Raw genomic sequence first — 25,853 nt, forward strand, 5'->3', positions numbered from 1 at the left:
GACATCTTACTGTTAAGGTGAAGTAGAGAAGGAACTGGCCATAGTTTGGAAGGGGGGATGCAGTGTTCTAAACTGGTGACTTTGTTTTGTTTTTGAGCTAGGATTTAAAAACAGTGCTCCCTCTCTGCAGGGGATGGTCTGTTTAGTGTTGTTGATTTTTTTTTTTTTGGCCGCCCCCATGGCACATGGAAGTTCCCAAGCCACAGGAGTTACCTGAGTCATGGCAGTGATAACGCTGGATTCTTAACTCCTAGGCCGTCAGGGAACTCTTGATTGTTCCAGTTAATGGTTAATCTTTGATGCATTCTTTCGTTTTAAAGTGAATGAGGGAGAGGTATTTGAGTTTGGATGGAGAAATTCGTAGGTTCCTTCATGGATCCAAGAGAAAAATTATCTCTTGAATTTCACTAAGACCATTCCATATTGAGACATTCTCCTTCCTAGTATGTAGTGGGTAGGAGTATAATTCCAGAAGACTGTCCCTGCCTTAGTATAGGCAAGGTGCAGTGTGGGACCCGTGAAAAATCAGCTAGGCATTTTCTCCCAGGACCTCAAGGAAATGGTGGAAGAAAGAGATGTGAGGGTGACCCATCTCATCAAATCTCTCTGTCCTAGTTCTCAGATGATGGTTGTTCTACTACTTAACCCACTGGAGTCTGGTTCTCATCTCTTTTTGATTCTGAAAACTTCTATGCCTCGGATAAATTCCCTTGTGCTAGTTAGCTAGGTTCAGTTTATGTTACTGATAGTTAGGACTCCAAGTGAAATAATTTCTGTTTAATTCACATTTCCATCTCTGTGCATTAGAGTTTACTTTTCAACACACGCAAAAGTAAGCTTACTGATTTTTTTGTTTTTTTTTTGGTTGGTATCACTTTGACCCATAAGAATGTAACTTTTGTAAGTTCCCAGGCTAGGAGTCAAATCAGAGCTACAGCTGCCAGCCTACACCACAGCCACAACAACAGCAACGTGAGATCTGATCCACGTCTGTCACCTGCACCATAGCTCATGGCAATACCAGATCCCTGACCCACTGAGCGAGGCCAGGGATCGAACCCATGTCCTCATGGATACAAGTTGGATTTGTTTCTGCTGTGCCACAATGGAAACTCCCTAGATGTCCCTGTTTTGAACTTGCCATCTTTCCGCACAGGGCTGTCAAAGAAGGTTCAGGTTCCAGGTATCTATCACCTAGATAACTTTGGAACATCTTTAGACCAGAAAATTTTCCATTAGGGAGTTACTTAAATCAAAATGGGAGACCGAGCCCTTTTCTGGCTCAGTTCATAAGATATATTCAGTTAGTTAAAATGATATAGATACTGAATTTTTAGTCCTTTAATCTAGTCCATGTGAATTGAACTAGATTCTCTAAAGCATCTATGATGTGGAAGAAGTTAAGCTGCAATGTAGAATCATCAGATACTCAGACATATTCTTGGGACAAAGGTGTGACTTTTTTTTTTTTTTTTTAGTTTGGAACAGCTTTTATCTCTGATGGAGTCTGAAGGTTGTTTAAGGACTATCTTTCATTTCTAACAAAACAAATACCCCTTTTTGTGTGTACTTTTCATTGCCAGTAGCCCTCCAGGCTTGGCATCCTGACCATTTTCCCAATGTCAGTAGGGTCACAGTTTTCTCTCCTTTGGACCTGTTAAATTTATCAGAGCTGTAATAGATGAACTGCCCAAGTGGACTGCTGACTTGGCCTGAGACTTTCAACTTTGAGGAAAACAAAAGCTATTGATAAAGACATTTGCCTCTGTTTTTAGAGGTCTTGTATGTATGTGTATTTTATAGAGTCACTTGTCTCTGTCTTTCAGAGAGTTGACTCATTTGATTCACGTTTGTCAGTGCTGAGGAAACTAAAGTTCTGATGTAATTATGCAAAAATCATAGGTTCAATGAAGATACTGCTGTTCCCTTACAAGTCACATCTTGTGATTTCTCCCTCATTTCATTATGTTTTGGGGTCACTCCTTTCCTCCTTGATTGTGGCTAAGAACAACCTAAAGAATGGCTGAGGTGATCAGTAGTAATAGCATTCTCTGTGTTTACTCAGCTAGTCTTTCTGGGTGTTCCATCTTTGGCTTCTGATCTTCAAAGGACAGTAATGTTTTGTGGCTCCTGTGTTGATGGCAGCTGATGAGAGGCATATCTTGTAGAAATGACCTTCATTTACTCCCTCAGCTTATTTAGTCGTCATTTAATTAAAACCCTTTGGTGCCTAGCCATGTGGGGACATAGGTATGCTTAGAGGCATTAAGTTTCTGTGTTCCATGGAGTCATTGGTATACATCATCAGTATCCAGGTTTTTGTTTGTTTGGGGACAACTTTCAGTTCTCTTTGAAAATAATAAATTCTAGTTTTTATGTAGTGTTTTTACTTCTCATTAATCATTGATGCATAATCGTAACTGTAGTTGTTTGAAATAATATCTGATCAATTTTGTGTTCTTCCCTTGCAACCTGTTAAGATAAGCTTAAAGGATTAGAATGGGATATTTCTTCAAGTAGCTTTAAGTAAAAATATAGCATGGGGGTAGGAAGAAAGATGACCTGGCCAAGATATTACCAAGTTTTAGGAAATGATACAGAAAATCTTTGAATAACACCTTAATTAGGCTGTATATTCTTCTTTCAGGAAACAAAAATCTTATGGGGATTGTAGAAATCTCACTTAGCTCCTAATCACTTGATTTGAATTTCCTTAGAAATTTTGCTTCACTTTTTTTATCCTCTATGAAAATGATAGAAGATTAAAATGAAGGAACGTCTTAGCTTTGTAATGAATGATGGAATCAAGGGTTTTGGGCAGCAGTCAAGATTGAGAAGTAATTATACCTTATGATAAGATTTAAAATTTGAGCAAGGACAATCACTTGATGAAATTTGATAAATAACATAGTTATCACTATGATTAACCTTTAGTTTTTTATTTCTGGATATTTAACCAGAAGTCTTGAATTTCTAAGAAAGAGAAGAAATTATGGATTAATTTCCATGTTTTAGGAGTGGAAGGGCTATTATTAAGATGGCCAAGTAACAAGGAACAGTTAATTGAATTTTATAATTGTATGTTTAATGTAATCTTTGATATTGTGTAGGTTTAATAATTCTTTCTTTTTTGCCTAAAAAAAATGCTGTTTAGAATCACTTAATCTTTATCTGAATCTTAGGTATATCTCAGAGGTGTCTGAGGTTGTTATATATATACAAGTCACAACTTTAAGCTGATAAAGCTTTTTAAACCATAGTGCAAGCTTTACTTCCTTTAGTCTTAGACGTAATTTTTTTAGGGAGGAGCAGAGGATCAAGAACCCAAATAGAGTGGAGGAGGCTTTTGGGTTAAGATGTATTTCAGAGTATATTTGTGTTTTCTTGGTAGGAAATATTCTTGCTTGAGGAAAATAGGTCATTTAGGCATATATAGAGTACCCTTAATAATGTTATTGTTTATTAAGAGAGCTAGAATAAGCATTATATTATATTTGGGAATAGGACTTAAATAGTAAGTGATCTGGCAGCATACATAAGGTTTTTCAAGTTTTTCCCAAAATGAAGGAGATTATTTGTGGTATATAACTATTGAGTTCTCTGCTCCTTTATAAATAGCAAGGAAGAAATTGTCAGCAACAAAATAGGAAACTCCTCGACAGTTAAATGCTATTGAATGCTGGAACGAGCTAAAGACTAGTGTTTAGTGAAATCTTCATTTGAGTGGTGCACTTGTAGTCAAATACCTAGTATTTTGTGTAGCATTCTCCAGTGTAGGATTCTCTTTAACGTGACTGATTATAATGCACTGGCCTGAATTTATTTGTGAAACTTGACAAGAGCAAGGTAGATAGATGGTGGAGTCACAGGGTGAGCATTAGAGAACACTTTTAGTCCAGCTTTTGTCACTGATGAGGTATCATTTAATGGATCTAGGTCTTAGGGTTATAAGGCTAGATAGCAAGAGACCATAAACTCCCTGCCCCTTTTTCTTTAGGGTACACTTGGTGGCAAAAAGATGGATTCTCCTGAAAGAGAGCTCTTTTGCTACCTGTCTTTGCCCTAATCTTGAAATGTCTTTGTAGAGTTGCCATGCATTATGTAGTACAGCCCCAGTAGCCTAGAAGCTCTGTCCTTAGAAGTTACTTCCCACATTACATGGTCCTTAATACTAATCTGGTGCCATAGAAACACAACACCTTTTCCAAGAGTGAGCCTCAGATATGAGAATAAGCAAGTAGTCAATCAAGTACTTCAGTAATAGTGGTTGGATGAAAGCATTTTAAAAGTTCTTAAGATGAATTAAAGTTGAGGTGTTCTTTTTTATTATTATTTTTTTATTTTTAATTTTTTAAATTTTTTTGTCTTTTTGCTATTTCTTGGGCCGCTCCCATGGCATATGGAGGTTCCCAGGCTAGGGGTCAAATCGGAGCCATAGCCACCGGCCTACGCCAGAGCCACAGCAACACAGGATCCGAGCTGTGTCCGCAACATACACCACAGCTCACGGCAACGCCGGATCTTTTAACCCACTGAGCAAGGCCAGGGATCGAACCCTCAACTTCATGGTTCCTAGTCGATTCACTAACCACTGAGCCACAACGGGAACTCTGAGGTGTTCTTGAATAAAATTTTCTACCTGCACCCTGCTGTAGATTCATGTGTACTTGAGACAATAAACAGTAATAAGTTAAAAGGGTTATTTTTGTGTTAGGATTTTCCTGTCTCACAGGGATAATGTATCTGAGTTAGCAGCGGTGGCCAGATATGCTAAGTCGTGGAGTATACGATTTGAATATTTGAGATTTAATATACTGTTAGTGGTAAAGACAGGCCTCTTTGCTTTTCGAGTTCATCGCGATGGTGCATTTGCTTCGATGCTGATGTGGACAGAGCCACATTACTTTTGCGTTCTGCATGAGTCATTGTCTAGGCCAAATCATAGTTTAGGCAAATTTGTTTTTTTTGTCCTTGAGTTAATGCAAATTTTAATTTAGAGGATTACAGGACCTGATCTTTTCAACTTTTAAGCTAGACTGTGGAAGAAAATGCTTCTGTGTCATAGAATGTGGCCGTCGAGAGTGCTAGCCCGTTTTGTATTTTTCTTTAGAAGCCATCTGTTCATTGGTAGAGAAATTGCGCTGTGGTCTCAGAATGGCTTGCTGAAACATAGCTGTCCCTTAGCAGGAAACAAAATCAGTATTTATTTCTGTCACAGCACCTCTTTGACTTAATTGTAGAGTTGGCTCCCATCTGACCTGCAGCCTTTAACAACTTTTACCGCACCCTCCTCGGCTTTCTCTATAGATTGTGTTCCATAGCGATTCTTTGCTCCTTATTGCTTCAGAGAGGGCTTTTTTGAGGTCCTTGAAGCTGTATCTGCAGTATTTAAATAGGTTTCCTTTATAGTCAGCATTTATACCCTAACTGCCCAAAACACACTTGGTCTGTTTGGGGATTTCTTCTAAGTATATATAAAAAAAAAAATCAGTGCTTTTGTGTGACTATTTTAAATTGAGGGAGAGGAAAAAAAGAAAAAAACAGGCCCCTTATACCATCTTAGAAATGTAACTGCCTTTCTTTATTAAATATAGACTAAACAAAATGTCCTGTACAAAGAGGAGGAAAACCATATGTTATTTATACCTAAATCTTTGTGTCGATTTGGGGCAGTGGATGTCCTTTGGAATTTTACTTCCTTTTTCATTGCTAAAAATATCAGTAATTTCATTCTGGTCTCTCTTTTTAAAATAAAATGAACTAAAGTGGAGAATTGTCCCCAGATGGAAGCCTTGTTACTTATGTGGAGGATACTTTATCAATGATGTAGATAAGAAGGTGAAATGATACATATTTTTACTTTATTTGAAACTTCTTTTTTTGATGTGTGATGCTATGCATGTCTCCTTAAATGACCCAGCCTTCTTCCTACCCTTTTTCTTTTTTGACTTTTGATGTCACCGTATTACAGGTAAAGAACCCTAGGTATGTTTGTAGATGCAGAAGTCATATATAACCTTGTGATTGCTGCACGAAATGTCGAAGTAAAGTTTGTTAACATTTTGTGCCCACTTTGGGTAGCTGTTAACACTTTCACTCATACTAGCAGCTTAACTGGGGCTGGGGTAGGATTTGGGTTCACCTGTGCTTAGAGCTTTGTAAAAGAGGCCTCAGAAAATCATAAGCCCTCCTTGGAGCAGTCATTTTGAGTTTTGCTTTTTGGTGGCTGGGGGTTATCCATGCACGTTAGATAAGTAGTGAACTAATATCTGAGAGGTTGTTGGGTAGGGGTTCTATGTTAATTGCAGGGTATTAACCTAAAGTTCAAAAGGTTCCTTGTGTCTTGTTACTCTTAGAAAGGTGAGAGTTATCATGAATACAGATCTTCCTGGGGCTTGAGGGCTTGCCTTTGACCCCAATCCTGGCCCTTAATCTGGAAGGCCCTCTGAAGGAAAAGAAAACTTGTTCTGAAAGTTCCCTTTTGCAGAAAAGGTCACTTGCACCTGGATTGAATTCATCATGCTCATTCTCAGCTAAGCCTGTACTCTGCAGAGCCTCAGAGAATGGTAGCAGGAGCAAAATATTTTGTGGAATAGGTGAGTAAGCGGTAGAGATTTGGGTTGGAATTTGTCCAGACGCGAAGTTAGCCATTTAGGTTTGGGGTAGTTTGTAGGGACTTGTAGCAGAGATTATTTTTGTTTTTTAGAGACCACTTCGGACTTTATTGAAAAGGATTTGGCAGAGTTCCCATTATGGCTCAGTGGGTTAAGAACCCTACTAGTATCCATGAGGATGCGAGTTCGATCCCTGGCCTTGCTCAGTGGGTTAAGGATCTGGCGTTGCCATGAGCTGTGCTGTAGGCTGCAGATAAGGCTCGAATCTGGTATTGAGATGTAGGCCAGCAGGTGCAGCTCCGATCAGACCCCTAGCCTGGGAATAGCAATGTGCTGGCAGGAGTGGCTCTAAAAAGAAAAAAGGAAAAGAAAGAAAGGGATTTGGGGTCAGATCCCCTTTCTGGGTTGTCACAGCTTTTCCTCAGTGGTCTTCTTGATCCCAAATGTGCATCTCCTCAGTGATTGTTTAAGCCACCCAAGTTAACCTCCCTAGTTTCTCTCAGCTGTTTGATCTCCCCTGCCTTCATGGTGCATCCTGCATTATGACCACTGCAAGCCTTCACTTGGGACCCCCTGTTCTTAAGACTAAGCATCTGCTTCTTGTCTCTGCACATACTGCTTGTTGTTCAGTGTGCCTTTGGTCTAACCAGCTCCTCTGTACTTCTTTACAAATGACCTCTTTTCCATATGCCTGTTTCCACAATTTCTCCATCAGGAAACTCCTAAATTTCATCTTTCCTTTTTCAACCAAGGGAATATAAAGACTTATGTTCAAGTTCATCCTGATTATGCATGAAAGGTCAGTGATTTTAAGTGTTTTGTGTTTGTTAAGTGACTGCATCTCTCTTGTTTATTGTCTTGCTTTAATTTTTGAGCTGAGATCTCAGAGGGCAGAGACTATGTGGTATTGATCCCACCTGCTTTTCTCCAGCTAGGAAACCGTGTTATGCCTATGAAAGCATTTTAGTGCAATCTGCTGACGAGGGAAGTGTCTTGTGTGGGAGATGGTTTTGGCAGTAGAAAACATGTTTGGCTTTAGCCATAAGAATTGCTTTCTGAGTTTCTGGAAAAGGAGTATGTAAATTAAGTACTGTTTTAAATGAATATTTTTATAATGCAGAGATCTCTAATCTATTTGTTTTGTAGTGATGGATTTGTTTTGAGGGTTTAAGTGGTTTGTGCACCTGTGGGATGCTGAACCTGGTTTTTTTTTTCTCTTTTTTTAATGCATAGTGTCTTGATGGATTGAGAAAGAATGAAGTTTCAGTCAATTACATGACAAAGAAAAGAAAAACAATGCAGGTGTATTTGGAGATTATGAATATCCTGTTTGAGAAGTTGTGTACTTTATTTAGATGCAGAGGACTTGGGCTCAAAAAAATTCCCAGACTTGACCGAAGGCAGTGAAATAATTGTATGCTGGAAAGACCAGCTTTGGGAAGGTCAATTCTGGTTTTGAAACCTAGCTACCATTTATTAGCTACCTCTATGCCTTTGAGCAAGTAAGTTAATATCTCTGGACTTCCATGTTTAAATCTGTAAAGTGTGTGCAGATGTTTCTATGTAGAGCTTTGTTGTGGGAATTATGGCTGTATGTAGTATAAGGCCCACAAGTTGTTTGATAGAAGTTTGTAATTAGGTAGTGGTATTGTTTGCTTCCAGAAAGCTAGATAGAAGCATTTTATGGGGCAGTGGAAACAGACTTTTCCCACAGATTTACCCAGGCCTTCATATTGAATGTTTTGGCTGGTGAGCCTTTGACGTTCAGGTGAACGAGAAGTTTTTTTTTTTCCCCCAGTCATTATGTGTTCAAGAAGAAAACTTATTATCTGTAACAAATTTTTTTTTTTTTTCTTCTGAACTCTTGGCATATGGAGGTTCCCAGGCTAGGGATCGAATCAGAGCTATGTCTGTGACCTGACCTACACCACAGCTCGAGGCAATGCTGGATCCTTAACCCACTGCGCAAGGCTAGGGATGGAACCTGGGTCCTCATGGATGCTTGTCAGATTCTTTTCTGCTGAGCCACGATGGAAACTCCTGTAACAATTTTTTTTTTATCGTGTAGATGCATAGTGGGATTTGCAGTCTGACTAATGTTTCCCATTCTTCTGGACAAAACACAGAGCTCTCCATGGTAGTTTATAAGACTTTAAAAAGGGCACTGTAATGATAATACTTAGGGCCTTTAATTTTTTTTTTCTTGCAAAATCTGAACAAGAAATGATCTTTTATGAAGAGAAACATATTAAGACGCTGTACTGCTTTTCGATGGACTGATTACTGATTTCCATGTGTGTATAGATTGACACCAGCTGGATAGTGCAAGCAACAGCAGATGCCCTTTTTACTACTGCAGTTGTTAACTGGTTTCTCTCTTTACCACAATAGTGTTTTGGGGAATATAGTTCCTTAGCCCTCATCTCAAATGATATTTTCTTGAACAACTCCATTGGTTTCTAATAAGCACAGGATAAAGCAGATAACTCAAGCCTGTGTGTGTTTGTGTGTGTGGCAGGGGAAATCCATAGAGTTAATTATACTTAAAGAACTGAGACTATTGCAGCAGACTCAGGAGATCTTTCTCTGAAAGTTGATTTTGCCTTAGCTCCGAGTGTGTTAATATCATTACTTTCTTTTGAACTGTAGGGTCTGACTTTTTGGACAGCTAACAGTTTTCTTTCTTTCTGTTTTTTTTTGACTTTTGCTCTTATCACTGGGGTAGCTCCAGTGTTTGAAGGTAGGCCTACAGATTTTTATTTTAGAGCAACTACCTGAATCAGTGAGTAATGAAAGCTAGATTTTGTTTTAACAGTGGTGTTGAGATGCTATATCTCAGTTTTTCTCAAACTAGAGAATTAGGTCCAAGTTAAAGTCTTATCCTAAGAAGTGTGTACTAGAGGAATTGATTTATTTCCCTAATTTAGATAATTTTTCCTAATCCTCCTGGTCTTGGGTGCAAAATATTTTAGTACCCATGTGCACTACTTGAGAATTTAGAGGATTTAACATGCTGTTCTCGGCAACCTAAGTCTGAATTGTGTGGGAGTTCTCAATGTTGCTGAAACAGTGATGTATTAGGAACCCACAGTTTCGTCAACTTAAGCAAGGTCATGCTGCATTGCCAGCAGATTCATAATTACTGGGACTGGAAATATAGGAAAGTGGAGCTCTTACCAGTTGCATAATTGGAGGACAGATAGGGCCATTAAAATGAATTCAAAAGGAAAATGCTCTAGTGCTGAGGACATTAACTGCTCCCTTTTGAATTAGGTTGCTTAGATAATATTTAGCAAACGATCGCTATTTACAACTTCGATTTCAGCAGAAAAGTTAAAATTTAAACTCTTCTATATTATCTCAATATATCTGTGAAGTCCTAAAAACCATGAAAAAATGCGTGGCATTTTAGTGTTGGGCCAGCTTTATTAGCATTTGGGTGGAAGATGAGTCTTTGAGGGAGCCATCTGTTTTCTCTATTATGTGAGTGTCTAGGTTGAATATCTCCTGGTGATAATCTTTGGTCATGTCCTTTGAGAAGTTGGTAAAAATGCTCCAGGCTTTCATGGAGGCTGGCTTAGTCTGTAGTAATATGATCCCACCAGTTCTCTCCCCTCCAGTTAGATCTTACTAGTTAGAGGGCGGTAAGGAGGACCTGTTTAATGGGACCTGGGTTAGTTGAATGTTTTAAATGGAAGGATCTGCTGCATCTGGCATGATACATCTGAGGATACTCAGGTAAAGTCAGGAATTAAAATCTGGAGAGAAACATAACTAGAGAAGATTGCACCCTTCTGTTCTTCTAAGGTCCTCTCAAAGCTTTCCCATGATGTGTGGTACCCGAATGGTTTTTCATTACACATCAGATCTGAGATATTAAGAAAGCTCCTTTGTGAAGTCTGGTGCATGTTGTTTTGGTGCCAGAGTTGCAGTGCACAGCCTGTCTGAACAGACATACAAAACCAGTGCCCAAGAACAGAGAGTCCATCGAAAGAAACACATTTGCAACTTTATTGTGTGTTTGGGGGAGGAGGAAAGAAGGGTATTAGAAAGAGGGAAAGGAATGAGCCTGTCTTTAAAAGCAAAAATTGTTCCTCTTGGAGTGTAAACATGTTTTCCTAAATCAAATAATTTGCTTTTTTTTATGTTAAGGGATGTGGTTTTATATAGGGGCTATGTTTAGAAATGGAATCTTTCTAATTTGCCCCCCCCCCACTGATAGTCTTGCTCTTCCTCATGATAGAGTGACCAGTTTCTGCTTGCTTGGGGGTGGGGTGGGGGGGGAGATTTAGAAAAGAGTCATGCTGTTTTTGTCCTTTTTTACTTAATAAAACATTACTACTGCTCTAAATAAAATAAAAGACGTCAATCAGCATACTCACCTTTTATTGTTGATTCAACTACCAGGTTTGTACAGAATTCACTCTGCATTTTATTTGACTTGTACCTGAATAATCTCGGCAGACTTAATTATATTAGCGAAAAAGCACATTCAACAAAATTATATGCTGACATCCCATAATTCATACTTAGAGATTTGTGAAACAGATTTATGTAAATCTATCAAATTGCTCTAGATGACATTATTTTTTTAAAATTGAGATTTCATTTAAATGGTATTTGTAGAAAATTTTTATATGAAAAATTTTATATGAACTGTTTGAAAAAAATGTATCTTCCATCACTCCCTTATAAAGACAGACTACTGTAACATTTGAGCATCTTGTCTCCTTTTGTTCTGTAACCATCTGGTACAATGTAGGGACATGGGGAGCATGTTTATAAGGGCGTATCTCTTTTAAATCATAAGTTCCTGGAAGGCAGACGGCTGTTTCTTGGTTTGTTTTTTCTTTTTTTTATTAGCTTGTTCATTCATTCATTCTTTCAGTGAATATTAATAAGCTATGCTAGGGTCTTCTATATCAGGAACTATGCTCAGCTGGTCCATCCCTTTTTCAGTCTGAGGGAGGGGATATCCAAATTGACTCAATATACCCATATTGCACTTAGATAAAGTTAGAAGGGCTGTGGAAGGACTGAGGGTGAGGCAGGGGGCACTGGGCAGTGTGCATTGGGAGTGGGACATGTTGCAGGGAAAGGTCTCAGAAAGTTACGAAGAATTTGTGGAGGCTGGCCACCTGGAGATGAGTATTTCAGACATCGGGCCCTGAATATGCGTTTTAGAGTGTACGTGTGGAAGAGTAGAAGTAAGCAGGAAGCTGATGATGACCTAGGAAACCAGAGCGTGATCAGATTTTTCTCTTAGAAGAATCACCTGGACAACATTACAGTGGAGGATGACTGGTTTTGTAGGAGTCTCGGGAAGAGATGATGAGTTAGGACATTGAAGAAGTAGTCCCAGTTAGAATAATACATGAGCACCTGTGTTACTGCTGAGGTGGAGGGGAGGAGGGGCAAATTTAGCTGGCGGAACTGACAGGATGAGAAACCCCTGCAGTAGATCTCACACTAAAATGAATCTACTTGTACACCTTCCCTAGCAGACTAAGAGCCACTTCCTTAATTCTTGGATCAAATTTACCTTTGGGGGTGGGAGCCCTGCTCTCACCACTATATTTAGGTCAGCAACCCTGACTCCTAACCCCCAAATCTCCTCTTTCTGCTGCTGCTTTTTTTTTTTTTTTTTCCCCCTTAACCCTTACTATCTTGTAATGAACTGGAGAGCTTGTTCTTTTGTCTCCTTCTACCAGGATGTAAGTTTTACGAACAGGAACTTTTTGTCTCTGCTGTATCCCCAGGGACTAGCACAGAGTAGATTTTCTGTAAACATTGAACACACGAGTGCTAAATGTTGGTGAGAAAATATGTAAAATGAGATTTAAATACAGGGATTTTATTTTCCACCATTCCATGTTGAGAAGAGACTCCATGTTGGATAAAATTAAATTAATGTACTAGGTTATAATCAAGAATTATGGCGATCTATTGCCTCTACCTTTAAATCTGAGGGGGTAATTTGATATTCAGAACATTGGTAGTAATTTGAAATAGAAAAGACTAAATAAAGTGACCTTTGAATTAAATGGGTCTAGAAGATTGTGTATTTTTAATTAAAATATGCAATTAAATTTTTAATTAAAGTGTGCTATTAAAAGCTATGTAGGTGGCAAGGGAATGGCTGGTGCTTTGAATTATGCACAGTTTGGGATAAATTGGAGTTTACTGTGTTTCCCACTAGCACTTTGTCACTAAACAGATTCTCTTCCTGTTTTCCTCTTCCTGCTCTGACCCCCCATGCAGCTCTCAATGGGCGTTAGTCCCATTCAGAGGCCCTTGGAGTGTTTCAGCTCTGTGCTTTAGATCACTTGACCATAGTTCTAAGCAGTCTGTTTCTAACTGTTCTCCTTATGCCAGGAGCAGTTTATAAGTGATTTTTCTATCTCTTGTGAAAAAGCAGTCCTTTTCTGTGGCATATATTTAGATTAAAAAGAAGGGTGCAAAACAAAAGACATTCATGCACACAGAATACCCCTTGTGCTGAGGTGCTGTGTTGACCTGGAGTTTTTCAGTACCTGCTTGAAGGTCTTAGGCTGTATGAATGTTCAGATAGCTTCTTCCTTATTGAAGTTCTAGAATTCCTGCTGCTGGCTCTTAGGACCAAGGCTTAGATTAATGGTTCTAAAGTCCCAAAGAGCCTGGGACCACAGGTAGCTGGTGAAGATAGCTGAGAATGAGTGGTGTGAACCTCATTCTTGATGTTCAGCTGTCAGAGGAATTTTTGGGGTTCTTTAGACAGGCTTTTATTTGTCTCAAAGGCTTTTTTGAGCCTTAGCTTTGTCATTTTGTTTAGAATTTTCTTTTGATTATATTGGTTTCCATAATTGTGAATACTTGGAATTTAAATGTGGAGCTTCATAAGTTTTTAAAGACTTGATTCTTGGTTTGGAGATTGTCAGTATGCACCTTCTAAATTCAGAATGACTTGAAAAACAGACTTGGAGGTAATGGATAAATGATGCTTGATTTCCAAGTCTTCCTTGGTGGTTTATGACTCTTACTAGCTGATGCATACAAGAGTGGGAAAAAGTTGATCTAAGTATTTTTTCTTGATGTTTGAATTGCTGCCGCTTTTATTTTTTAAAAATATCTACACTCACTTATTATAACCTGAAATAGGTACTGTATAAATAAGGTGCCTTTACATTGTGATAGGAATAAATAACAAAATTCATGTGAAGTGAAACCAGTATTTGCACATGAAATACCAAAATTTGCAATGGTGGGAAACTGTCTCAAAATAACTTTTTATGTGTGGTAGAGCCCTATTGGACAATACCTAGTCACATCATATTTTATGCATCCTGAAGATGGTCTGGGTTCAGATATAGATATAAACTAGTTGTGACTTAACTAGAGAAAAATAAAGGCTTTGAAAGTCCTGTAATCAGGTCCTGACCACTACTTTCTACCTTTTTTATTTTTTTTATTTTTATTTTTTGATTTGAGGAAGCTAATTGACCTTGCCTGGTTCAGATACCATTTCTTCCTTACAGGAGAAGAATATGAGAATCTCATGTGATCGATGTGAGGCTAAAATTAAACACTAAAAGACCACACAGCGGAAAGATGAGGATCAGAAGAGTCTTGCCTATCTTAGTATCATTTGTGATGGCATCTTTTCCAGTAGTTGAAATTTGACTGACTCATCATTAAAGCTAGAAATGGCTGCTTTGAGGGAGTCAGGTCAAAGACCCATTCAGTGGATGGACTGTCTGATGGTGATGTTGATGATAAGACCTTTGGTTAAGTGAGTAACACCACCATGTTTGTCATTTGTGTATTTAGCAAACTTGAGTGCCTCTGGTGTGCTAGGAATAAGAACTCAGAGGCCAGTGCCAGAGACAGCTAAGCAGAATAGGCTTTTAACTTTACCCAGTGACCCAACTCCAGTGGGCACTGCTGTGCCAGAGGGTGACCTCAGTAGGCATAAACTGTTTCTCTGGAGTGATGGATAACTTGAAGATTTCAGGAGGACATCCACTGATATCTTAAAAATGCATCTTTAAAGAGTCAGTCTTCCTATAGAATCACTTCACATGCCCCCAGACCATCAGCATCTGGCACCTCTCAGGGCTCCCAGAAGCCTTAATTTTTAGCTTCAGGTGATCTCTCACCATTAAAACTGTGATTCTCAACCCTGGCTGCATGTGTTAGAGTCACCAGGATTTTAAAAACCCGGTGTCAGTGCTTTGTAATAGATCAATAAAATAAAAAACTTTGGGAAAGGGACTCAGACGTCAGTTTTTTGTTTTTGTTTCTGTTTTTAAGCTCTGTGGATGATTCCATTGTGCACTAAGATGGAGAAAGGACTTTGATTAGAAGCTGCTAAAATTCAGGTGTGAGAGTGGTGCCCATAAATAGGAGAAATGGACTCAGGAATTTATTTTGTTATAGAATAGCAGTGTGACAAAACCACAGTGTTTAATTTGCCTTTCCCTTCCCCATTATATTGTTAGCATCTTTCTGGTTTAATTTTAAATGAATATGTGAACTCCTTAACACATAGTATACGTTATGCTACTATACTATAATATAGTACACTATAATAATAAACATATACTATAATAATATGTTATTTTTCCTCATTTTATTTTTTGGGGCTGCACCTGCATAATGTGGAAGTTCCTGGGCCAGGGATTGAACCTGCCCCACAGCAGTGACACAAGCGACTTACACTGACAATGCCAGATCCTTAATCTGCTGTGTCATTAGGGAACTCCCTCACTGTCTTTTTTGACTAGAGTGGTTAATCCCCTTCAATAGTGAGTGTTCTCATCACTGCCTCAGCAACATCATTGGGTAGGAATTATTTTCATTTTGGAAATAAGGAAGTTAATGACTCAGGTTAAGTAGCTTCTTTAAAGTCACACAGCTGGTAAACAGCAGAGCTAGGATTAGAACTTCTGTGTCTATCTCCAAAGCCGGTATTCTTTCCATCAAAAACTGCTTCCTTAAGCAGATTTTTAAATGTTCAGCCAATCCAAATCCTGCGCATTGACAACATTTCATAAGAGGGCACACTATACATGGAAAAATATACATGATAAATGGTAAAATAGGGAAAAGCTGAATGCTTAAAATGGAGTGGTTTCATGTGCAACTTTTAAAAAATGGCGCCACGAGGGGTTTCCGTTGCGGCTCAATGAGTTAAGGACCTGATGTTATCTCTTTGAGGATGTGGGTTCAATCCTGGCCCTGCTCAGTGGATTAAAGATCCAGAATTAACACAGGCTGTGGTGTAGGTCACAGATGTGGCTTGGATCCGGTGTTGCTGTGGTGTAGGCCTCAGCTCCAACTCTGATTTGAGCCCTAGCCAGGGAACTTCCATCTGCTGCAGGTGTGGCCTTAAAAGGAAAAAGTAAATAAATGGGAATTCCTGTTGTGACACAGTGGGATTTGCGACACCTCTGGAGCCCTGCGACATGGGTTTGATCCCTGGTCCGGCACAGTAGGTTAAGGATCTGGTATTGCTGTGGCTGCAGCTTTGGCTCAGATCTGATCCCTGGCCTGGGAACCCCTTGTACTGGGGGATGGGTCAAAAAAAGAAAAATAAGAAAAAAATAGAGCCATGAGTAAAACAAAATTTCTATGATTAATGTGAGAAAAAATAACTGATTTAGTATTAGCTCTCCATTCACTGTCTTTTTCTAAAAACAAGGAAAAATATATTTTGATGAAAGTCTATATGTTAGCAGTGATTATTCCCCTGAAATAATAGTGGTCCCCAAAATACAATCATAAGTTTTCATGGTTCTTTGGTACTATATTCAGCTTTCTCTCTTACTCTCTATCTGTAGTTATAAGGAACCACATTAGGCTAACCAGAATGGCCACTCTAAATACCTCTGTTTATAACCACTTGGACCTAACATGCTCCTTTTTAATTTTTAATTTTATTTTATTTTTAAAATTTCTATTTATTTAGCTATTTAGGATCACACCAACAGCATATGGAGATTCTCAGGCTAGGGTTCAAATCAGAGCTACACTTGCTGGCCTGTGCCATAGCCACAGCAGTGCAGGATCTGAGCCGCATCTTTGACCTACACCACAGCTCATGGCAACACCAGATCCTTAACCCACTGAGCAAGGCCAGGGTTCGAACCCGCAACCTCATGGTTCCTAATCGGATTTGTTTCTGCTGCGCCACGATGGGAACTCTGACATGCTCCTTGTTGAAAAGGAAAAAAAAATTTCACTTTGCTATGAAATTGACACAAAAATGGTAATTGTGGTAATTAATAGAGAACAATTGAACCTTTACTGGGAATCTTCCAGGAAATCCTCAGTCAGTTTCATTTGACTTCTGGTAAACTAAACCTTTTTAAATGTCCATTTTTGTCACCACCTCTATAGCCTTTTCAAATTGAGAAACTTCCCCTTAGTTGAAAGATGGAGACCTTTAGGATTGTCTTTACTTGTGTATACATTTCATTGATTCCAGTCTCTTGGAATCAGTGAGACTGGTTCCAGTGAGCTGGGGCAGAGGGCTCAGATGATGGGTAAAAGCAACAACAGACTCGTTTGGAAGCAGATCTTACTTCAAAGTTTTTCAGTTATTTTTGTTTATGTTCTTTTTCTTTTCCACATATTTTTTCTCATGAACTTGGACATCCTGGGTGTAGATCTTTGTGTTCATATTGCCCTATATTCCTTGGCTAGGTCATCAGCCCCCTTCCCCACCTTTTTTTTTTTTGTCTTTTGTCTTTTCTAGGGCTGCATCCTAGAAAAGGAGGTTCCCAGGCTAGGGGTCTAATCAGAGCTGTAGCTGCCGGCCTATGCCATAGCCACACCAATGGGTGATCCAAGCCATGTCTGCGACCTACACCACAGCTCAACTGCCATGCCGGATCCTTAACCCACTGAGCAAGGCCAGGGATCAAACCTGCAACCTCATGGTTCCTAGTCGGATTTGTTAACCACTGAGCCATGACAGGAACCTCCCCCCTTTTATTTTTTTTTTAATTAAATTTTTTTTTGCTTTTTAGAGCTACCACCATGACATACAGAAGTTCCCAGGCTGGGGGTTGAATCAGAGATACAGCTGCCAACCTACACCACAGCCACCTACACCGAGCCTTGTCTGCAACCTACACTGCAGCTCATGGCAGTGCCGGATCCTTGATCCGGTGAAGCAAGACCAGGGATTGAACCCAAATCCTCATGGATACTAGTGGGTTTATTTCCACTGCGCCACAACGGGAACTCCCTCATCAGAGCCCTTTTAGAAAATTGGATTCAGTTTATTTGATTAAGCTCTCTAAAATTAATGTACACACACACATATATTACACATACACACACTGTAAGGCACACACACTCACGATTCTTCACCATTTTAGACTCTGAAGTAATTGTACTTGGGAAAGGCTGTAAATTTGTCAGGGTACTATGTGCAGAACACTGACAGATTCTTGGTTAATGCTTTTTTGCCTTCCAATTTTATGAGTAAAGAAACTGAAGCTTAAAAAGTCGTGCCCATGAAGCCCACACAGTAGCTCAACGAAGACTTGCACCCACAGTTTCTGACGCTGAATGTTTCCTTGCTGCTGGGCGCTTCAGCTCAGGCAGGACATGGATAATGGAACACTTTGTGGATGTGTGTTTTTTAAAAAGAGATAGCTTGCTGAGTTCTAACTGATGCTTAAACTTGCAAATGCAGTAGACCGGAGATGAAAAAAGCCACGTGTATGTTTGTAGAAGAATTCACGTAGACTTCTTTTTACTAATTGAGAAAGTGTGCTGGTGTTAATGACGACTGTGTGTGAGAATACAAGTGGATGTCTGTCATCAGTGGTGTAGAACTAACGTATGCCTTTTTCCCCTTCCCTTTCATTAGGGCAGAGCTTGGGATATGGCTTTGTGAACTACATTGACCCTAAGGATGCAGAGAAAGCTATCAACACCCTGAATGGATTGAGACTTCAAACCAAAACAATAAAAGTATGTTTAAATTTTTTTTATATCTACTTGCAGAACAGAGGTTTAAGAATTAAGGGTCTTTCGTTTATTCATTTTCTGCCCGTGTAGACACTTCTCTGGGAGGAATAGCAGCATTTGTTGTTTGTTGCATTATGGGGGCAACTTCATTCATGAGTACTACATGTTAGCACTTGTCTATTAACAAAGAGACAGAGCAGCAGCTTCCTTAGATAAGTACTTTATGAAGCTTACTGAATTAAATCTCCTTCCTTTATAAAGAATTACTTGCCCTGTAACCTCAGGAAACCTTTGACTGTTGCTTCTAGCACAGGGGTTGGCATTCTTGGTCTTAAAGGGCCAAGCAGTCAATGTATTAGGCTTTGAGGCCTATGCAGCCTCGGTCACAGCCTCTCACCTCTGCCCGTATCACCCGAAAGCAGATATAGCCACGACAGGAATGAATAGATATGGCTGTGACCCTCTGAAACTTTATTTATGGACATTGAAACTTGAATTTCATGTAATCTTCATGTGTCACAAAATAGTCTTTTTATTGTGTTCAGTCATTTAAAAATGTAAAAACCGTTCTTAACTCTTGGGTCATTAAAAAAAAAACTGGTCCTTGTGCTGTAGTTTCACTCTGTTCTAGCGGATTCAGCAGATTTTGAGGCATATGATTAGAAAAGCATACATGTAATACAGGTTATTTTTTCTCTTATATTTTTCTTTTTAAGACAAAGGGTACACCTTGTGGATATTTTCCCCTCTTTTGTCAATTTTTGAAATTCTCATGTAGATTCTCTCTGGAGAAGTTTTTTAATCCAGTTTGCTGTGTAGATTTCTTTTCCTTTAGAAAATAAAAGGGATGTTGCCTCTGGCAGACTCTTAGTACACATGCCATCAATTTTCCCTCTCCTGCCCAGGGCAGACATTGCCAATCAGTCATGGCAGTCTTTCTCACCGAGTCTGGTTGTGGCTCCCAAATATTTTTCAAAATAGTGTTCCAGACAATCTCTATCAATTGACTCAAGTTAGAACCTGTTTTCCACCCTTGATTTAAGAAGTCACCTCAGCCTGGAGTGGTGAGGGGAAGTTAGTCAAGGCTGACTGTGGCATCCGTCTTGCTTAGAGAATTGTCTTGAAAGTTTCTGCTCATTTTTTCAGGTATCTGGAAATGCAGTGTCATCTTTGTGCTTGAAAGTTGCTTTGCTCAGAGTTGTCAGTTAAGGTAATTCATTAGCCCTGGGTAGTTTTGACATCTCATTCTTTATATTTATTGGCCCTGAGGAAAAATGCCTTCCACCTCTCTCTCATCTAAGGGAAAGTATATATACTTGGTCCCCAAATATTACTTGGATGTAAGATGTCCAAGATTCTACATGTTCCTTGGTCAAGAAAATGTCCTACCTCATGCCTGATTATTGGGTTTCTAATACATTCTAAGATCACAGACTTGTTTCTTTTAACCTTGGTTTTTCAATCTGGACTATTTTTTCTAATTCTCCACACATTTTTGCATACTCTGTGTCACAGAGATTAACGTTTTACTAGTACCATGAAGTATAATAATGAAGTGCTCTTGAAAAGAAGACATCCAGTGTCCAGTTAACCCTCAGATTGTTTTGTGAGTGCTCTATCCTACCACAGATTTTTGTGAGGCTCCCCGGATTAAATTGACTTCAGGATTGTTGCTCATTTATCATAGTTCTGAGGTCCTGGGTGTTGGTTAAGAAAATGGAATAGATGGTTGGGTTGATATACCCTTTTCTCCATTCCAGAAATAACCAGCCTCATTTCATTCTGATGAGTCAGTTCTTTTGCTCTAAACCAGTTCTTTGGTAATAAGGTCCACAAGAAGGTGGACACACAGGGGAAGCAGGTCATCAGAGAAGAAATGTCCACGGTCTTAGAGAGACCATTGATGACAGCTGCTTCCTCACTGTCCATCATCCAGCCTTCTCTTTAGCACCTAGCTGCTCAGACAAAGTATGTAGAAGAAAGGACAGTAATTCCTTGTGACTTTTACACTGTGACATCTGCTACCTCTCTTTGGATTTTCTGAGATGGGGGTGGGGGTGGTGGGTAAGCAGCAGGCTACTTCTTTCCCCGCCCCCATTTGGTTCCTGCAAAAATACCAGATAACAGCTGGTATCCCCGATTTGGCCCAGATTTCTCTGAGGCAAAGCAGACCATTTTCCAAAACTATATTGAACCACTTTTGTCTGTTTGTTCTTTCTGTGTGGTTTTCTTTTTCTTCTTCTTTTTTTTTAGGGGGGTGCTGCACTTGGAGCATACGGAGGTTCCCAGGCTAGGTCAGTCTGAGCTACAGCTGCCAGCCTACGCCACAGCCACAGCAACATCAGATCTAAGCCGAGCCTGTGACCTACACCACAGCTCACGGCAATGCTGGATCCTTAACCCACTGAGCGAGGCCAGGGATCGAACCCGCAACCTCATGAGTCCTAGTCGGATTTTTTTCTGCTGTGCCATAACGGGAACTCCCCTTTTCTTATTTTCAATTAGAAGTATCCTGTGTTCTTATACATAAGATATACAACTGGGCATCTGAGCCAGGTTTTTCCTAGTGTTCCCTGCTTTTAAGTACCCTTTGGAAGCTGCATATTAGCCTTTCCATTCCCTATTCTGTAAATGAGTTCCCTTTCCTTTCTCCAGTCCATCCTGGTGGTGGCTTTCAAGCAAATTTTATGAAAGTACCACTTACCTCATGTCACTTTTCACTCAGAATTTTCTTGTATTCCCCTACTGTTTGACCATATCATTTGGCTTAACTTTGGAGTGACCCGGTGTTATTACTGTTCTCCACAGTAGTCAGACTGGCTCTTTACTTGTTGCGAGCTGATCTCATTCCAAGCCTCTGCATATATGCTCATGCAGCTCCCACTTCCTGGCGTACTCTTTTTCACTCATTTTAGTTTAATAGCGACCATCCTGTCTTTTAGAGCCCATCTGAAGTTCTTTTTTCAGCTATTGCTACTGCCTTTCTGGGTGGTTCTAATTCAGGTTGGGTTCCCCTTCTTCTTTGAAATATGTTCTCTTTACCCATGAGGAATCACAGAAGTTTTGGGATTGAAGGGATTCGTGTGATTTAGACTTAGGCACTACCCTCTGCTCCCAATAAGAGTTGAGACCTAGGTAGTAGTCAAGAGAGTTTAGCTGAGACCAGGCAGTTGAAGACAGAGCTGTGACTCAAATCCTTGTCTCTTGATAGCTGCACTAAAACTCTTTCTATGACACCATGCTTTCCCTTAGAAAGCTGCAGTAGATTAATCCATGTATACATTATATGTGTGTGTGTGTGTATACAAGTGTTTGTGCACTCTTCAAGTTGAGGATTCCGTTATGTCTTCCAAGCCACCTAGCATTTGGCAGAATTCTTAATTAGAGTATTGAAACATTGAATCAAGTGCTGTGAAAGGTGGTTTATTTAGCAGTTTTTCCAGTGGCTTTCTAATGGCATTAGCCTGGGAGGATTTTGTGCAATAGATGAACGACAAATATTCATTATTTCCGCAATGAGTGAAACAAAGTCCCTCAGGTACTGAAATCCTAAAGCATTTATTCCCCAACTCGGTTGCATCAAAATCACAAGGAGAGTGAGTTAGCAATATACAAGTTCTTCTATTCACTTCAGACCTACTCAGTTAGTTTCCAGAGCTAAGATGGAGGAATCTGTTTTTTACTATGCTTTCCAGGTACTTTGTGACAATGAGTCTAAGACTTAGCTCTTAAAAATCACCAAGATGTATGTTTTTTGAATAGATGGGTTATTTAAATATTTGGTATTTTTGCATGCAAAGTTCCATTTGTTTTCATCATTTACTGTGATAATCTTCTTTTGGGTAACTCTCCTGACTGGACTATTAACTGCGCTTTTTTTTTTTTTTTTTTTTTTAAAGAGTACTGAATGCCAGTTTAACATTGGAGTAAAAGTAGTTCATACAGTCATCACTTTTTAAAAGGTGTGGCTTAGAAATTAGAAAAAGTGAATATATTCATCTTTTATTACAGATTTATTCATTATAACTAGTAGCATTCATAGATTAAAGGTTCAAGGTGATGATTCTCTTAAGGATCACATTTTTTTCCTGGTTGGGTTGATGTCTCAGCAGACTACTTTGCTAGTGACATCACACTATCCATGAAGGACACAAGAGGCAGTCGTGATGGGTAAATCCTGCCCACCTTGTCTATAATAATCAGCTGGTAAGTAGAGTTTGAATATTACTAGATGCTTTCAACTTTTGATATTAGGGAGGACAGTAAAAAATTTATGCACAGTTCTTGCCCTTCTAAAGGAAAAAAAATTTTTTTTGCTTAGGTTAGTGATATCAGACTTAAATTCATGATTAGCAGAGTAAAGTCATTCATTTTTGTGTAGACTCCACCCCCCCGTAATGTACTGTGAATGGATGATTATCACATACACAGTAAAATAGGTATCTTGATTCCCAGCATCTCTTCCCACTTCTCCCCTTTTTCCAACGGGCCTAGGAAGCTCTATTATTCCAGAAAGTGGCATTGCTTTTTCTAAAAGTAGTAGGAGCTGTTATCTCAAGGAATAAAGAACTTTTCAAAATTATTGGTAGACACTACCCCTAGAAATCCATGCCTTCTCTACCTTGCAAAAAGGAAATCCTGTCTTGAAATGCTACCAGAGTGGAAAAAACTGCCTACATTTGTTTTAAATTGACTTTTTCTTAATCAGTCACACATAAATCAGACCAAATCTTACTTTTGCTTAAAAAGTATTAATTGATAGACATTAATGTGAAATTTCTCATCTTAAAGTAATTAAACTGGCATTTAAGCTCATATGGAAAAACTGCTATAAAAGTTGGAATATTAATTACAAATAGCAATATCTATGAAAGTGTCTAGTTTACTAGAGAGCAATTAAGTAAAGCTTATTCTAAGCTACTGTATTGCTTTTAATTTTTTGTTAAATTTATACATTGTTCTACCTGGCTTATATGTATTTTTTTTCTCAGTTAGTGAATGTCACATTTGCAGGCTTTTTTTCTGTTTAGCATGAACTATATCTTTAATATAGGAGGAATGTAGAACTACATTTCTGAAATCTTACCCTCCCTGACATTGCTTAAGTGTTTTAACAGACTCTATAATCTTGGGCTCATCTTTTAACTATTTAAGTTGCTATTTATGTCTGTAAAATTGTTAAAATTAATGAGTTAACTTATCACTGAGTATATTTATTACAAGGCTCTTTTTTTTTTTAAACTTCAGTCTACCAAATTGCATATTAAGAAAAGGTGTAACTGTTTTTTAATGGTTATCATGTAGAAAGGTTTGGTTTAGAATGCATTTAGAATGGAATGCAGCACCCTATACTGAGGAGGTAACTATTCTGTTTGCCTTTACCACAGTTGAACATTTAGCAGCCAGGGTGGTAAAATTTGTACTGGAAACACTTCTGGCTCTCGGCCTTCTTTTTGGTCCAAGATTATCTGGGATTGAGTTGGGTTTAATTTATCATTGTAAGTTCTTTTAAAAACTTAATTCTGAATGTGAGGAACTATGCTGCAGGTGCTGCATAAATTGGCTCTCCACTATAAGAAAGAAAGGGCATGGAAGCAGGGATGTGAGTGACTCTTGGCTACAGGCTTGCCCCTTGGTGGGTATCTGTTTAAAATATTTGCAGCACCGTTCTGGGGGAGGTGTGTGTGTTTTATAATAGGAATGACAAACTTCTTTTGTCAGTAAGTTTGAAAGTACATGTTAGAGAAATTACCTAGAGAATTACCTAGAGCATGGAGCGGATTGGGGGAGTAGTATGGGAATAAGCCTGAGAGCCGTTTAGGGATCCTAAAATGTTCATGTGCTGAAAAGTTTTAGTTTAATACTGTAGGTGAGGGAGAACCATCAGAAAGAATTTTGAGCAGACCAATGATGGGATTAAACTTGAGTGTTTATTAAGAGGGGGAGATCTGCTTTGCATTTAAACCCCACATCTCTCTGAGCATCTTAGGTCAGCTCAGTGTTCTTTTGGCTTATGGTGTTGATGTTTTCTGTAAAGGTACAAAGTGTAGATGCTTGTATAAGAAATATGGGCTTCATAGATATATAAAAGCATCGTTTATAAAGTACCTGTCAGTTCAACAGTTGATTATAGAGAAATATAGATCATCATTTATCATGTACCTTTTATCTTCACCAGATTTGGAAAATTCGGAAGTGATAGTCTGAAGGACAGGCCTCAAATTAATGGATAATTTTTGAGATGTTAGCCTGAATTGTTATTTAGCTGGTCAGATCTCTGTGGAGAGACAAAAAAGTTGAAAATGTGGAGGCAGAAACAGAACTTTGGGTAAAGATTTCTTTGCCTTTTTTTGTTGTTGTTGTTGTTTTTTTTGGCCATGCCTGCAGCATGTAGTGATAGTGCTAGATCCTTAATTGCTAGGCTACCAGGGAATTCCTCTAATTCATTTATAACTGATGATCTGAAACTTTCTAGAGCCATGTGCCAAATTGTAACAGTGTATTGCCACATCTGATTGTCAGAAACTGCAGTGAATGTAAATAAAATTCTTATATCTATATTGAATCCAGTTTACATAGTCTTTATTTGAAATGAGTAGAGGGTTTTTTTTTTTTAAATAATGTGTATAATTATTTGTAAAATCCACATCGTATGTTTTGTGGAATGCTGTATTTTCAGTTTTTATTTTCTGTTGTTATTTAAACACCAAAAGCCCCAGAGGTTGTTACTTAAATAGAGGGCCAACAGAATCTAGAACTTGGTTGTTCTGATTTTAGGCCTGTTGTGCTACTGTTTGGCTTGCTCCTTCCAAGCTCTGTTCCTAGTGGGAATTAAATATTTGAAAGTTCTCAGAGGGTAATAACTTGGCCGTCAATGAACAGCTTTTCTGTGGGTAGTCTTTACAGTTGTCAGCAGAGCCTACATGGAGGAAAGGGTGAGGAGAAGGGTTTCTGGGGCCAGTGTCCCAGCTCACTCCCTGTCTGTCCCTGCTGTGAGCCACAGAGAGTGGTGGTCGTAGAGAGTCCTAGCAGCTGACCTGACCCCTCTTCCTTAGGTGGGGATTTTATAGGTTGTTTTATTACCCAAGCATGCCCCTATCTTTCCTGCCTATTTGTAAACATGCATCAGCAAAGACATTTCTGTAAGGCAGTGCCAGCACTTGTTTACTTCACTTCTTTCCTATTCTTTATGGAAAGGATTAGGGCTAGTTGTCTTTCATGTATAACTCAGGAGAAGTAGTAGAAGCTAGATTGAGAAGTTAAGATAGTTGTCCTACC

At 39.0% G+C, this 25,853-nt stretch overlaps 1 protein-coding gene across 13 annotated transcripts in view; it reads left to right on the forward strand.

Moving 5' to 3' along the window:
* Window positions 1-25,853, forward strand: part of ELAVL2 (ELAV like RNA binding protein 2) — a 169,386-nt gene that overhangs the window by 110,071 nt on the left and 33,462 nt on the right. For all 13 annotated transcript variants that reach the window (XM_047769526.1, XM_047769527.1, XM_047769528.1 and 10 more), the window contains one exon: window positions 18,475-18,578. In XM_047769526.1, coding sequence (XP_047625482.1) covers window positions 18,475-18,578 — 104 coding nt within the window. The remainder of the gene's footprint in view (window positions 1-18,474; window positions 18,579-25,853) is intronic.

Source organism: Phacochoerus africanus, chromosome 2 (genome assembly GCF_016906955.1).
Source record: "Phacochoerus africanus isolate WHEZ1 chromosome 2, ROS_Pafr_v1, whole genome shotgun sequence".
Classification (NCBI taxonomy): domain Eukaryota; kingdom Metazoa; phylum Chordata; class Mammalia; order Artiodactyla; family Suidae; genus Phacochoerus; species Phacochoerus africanus.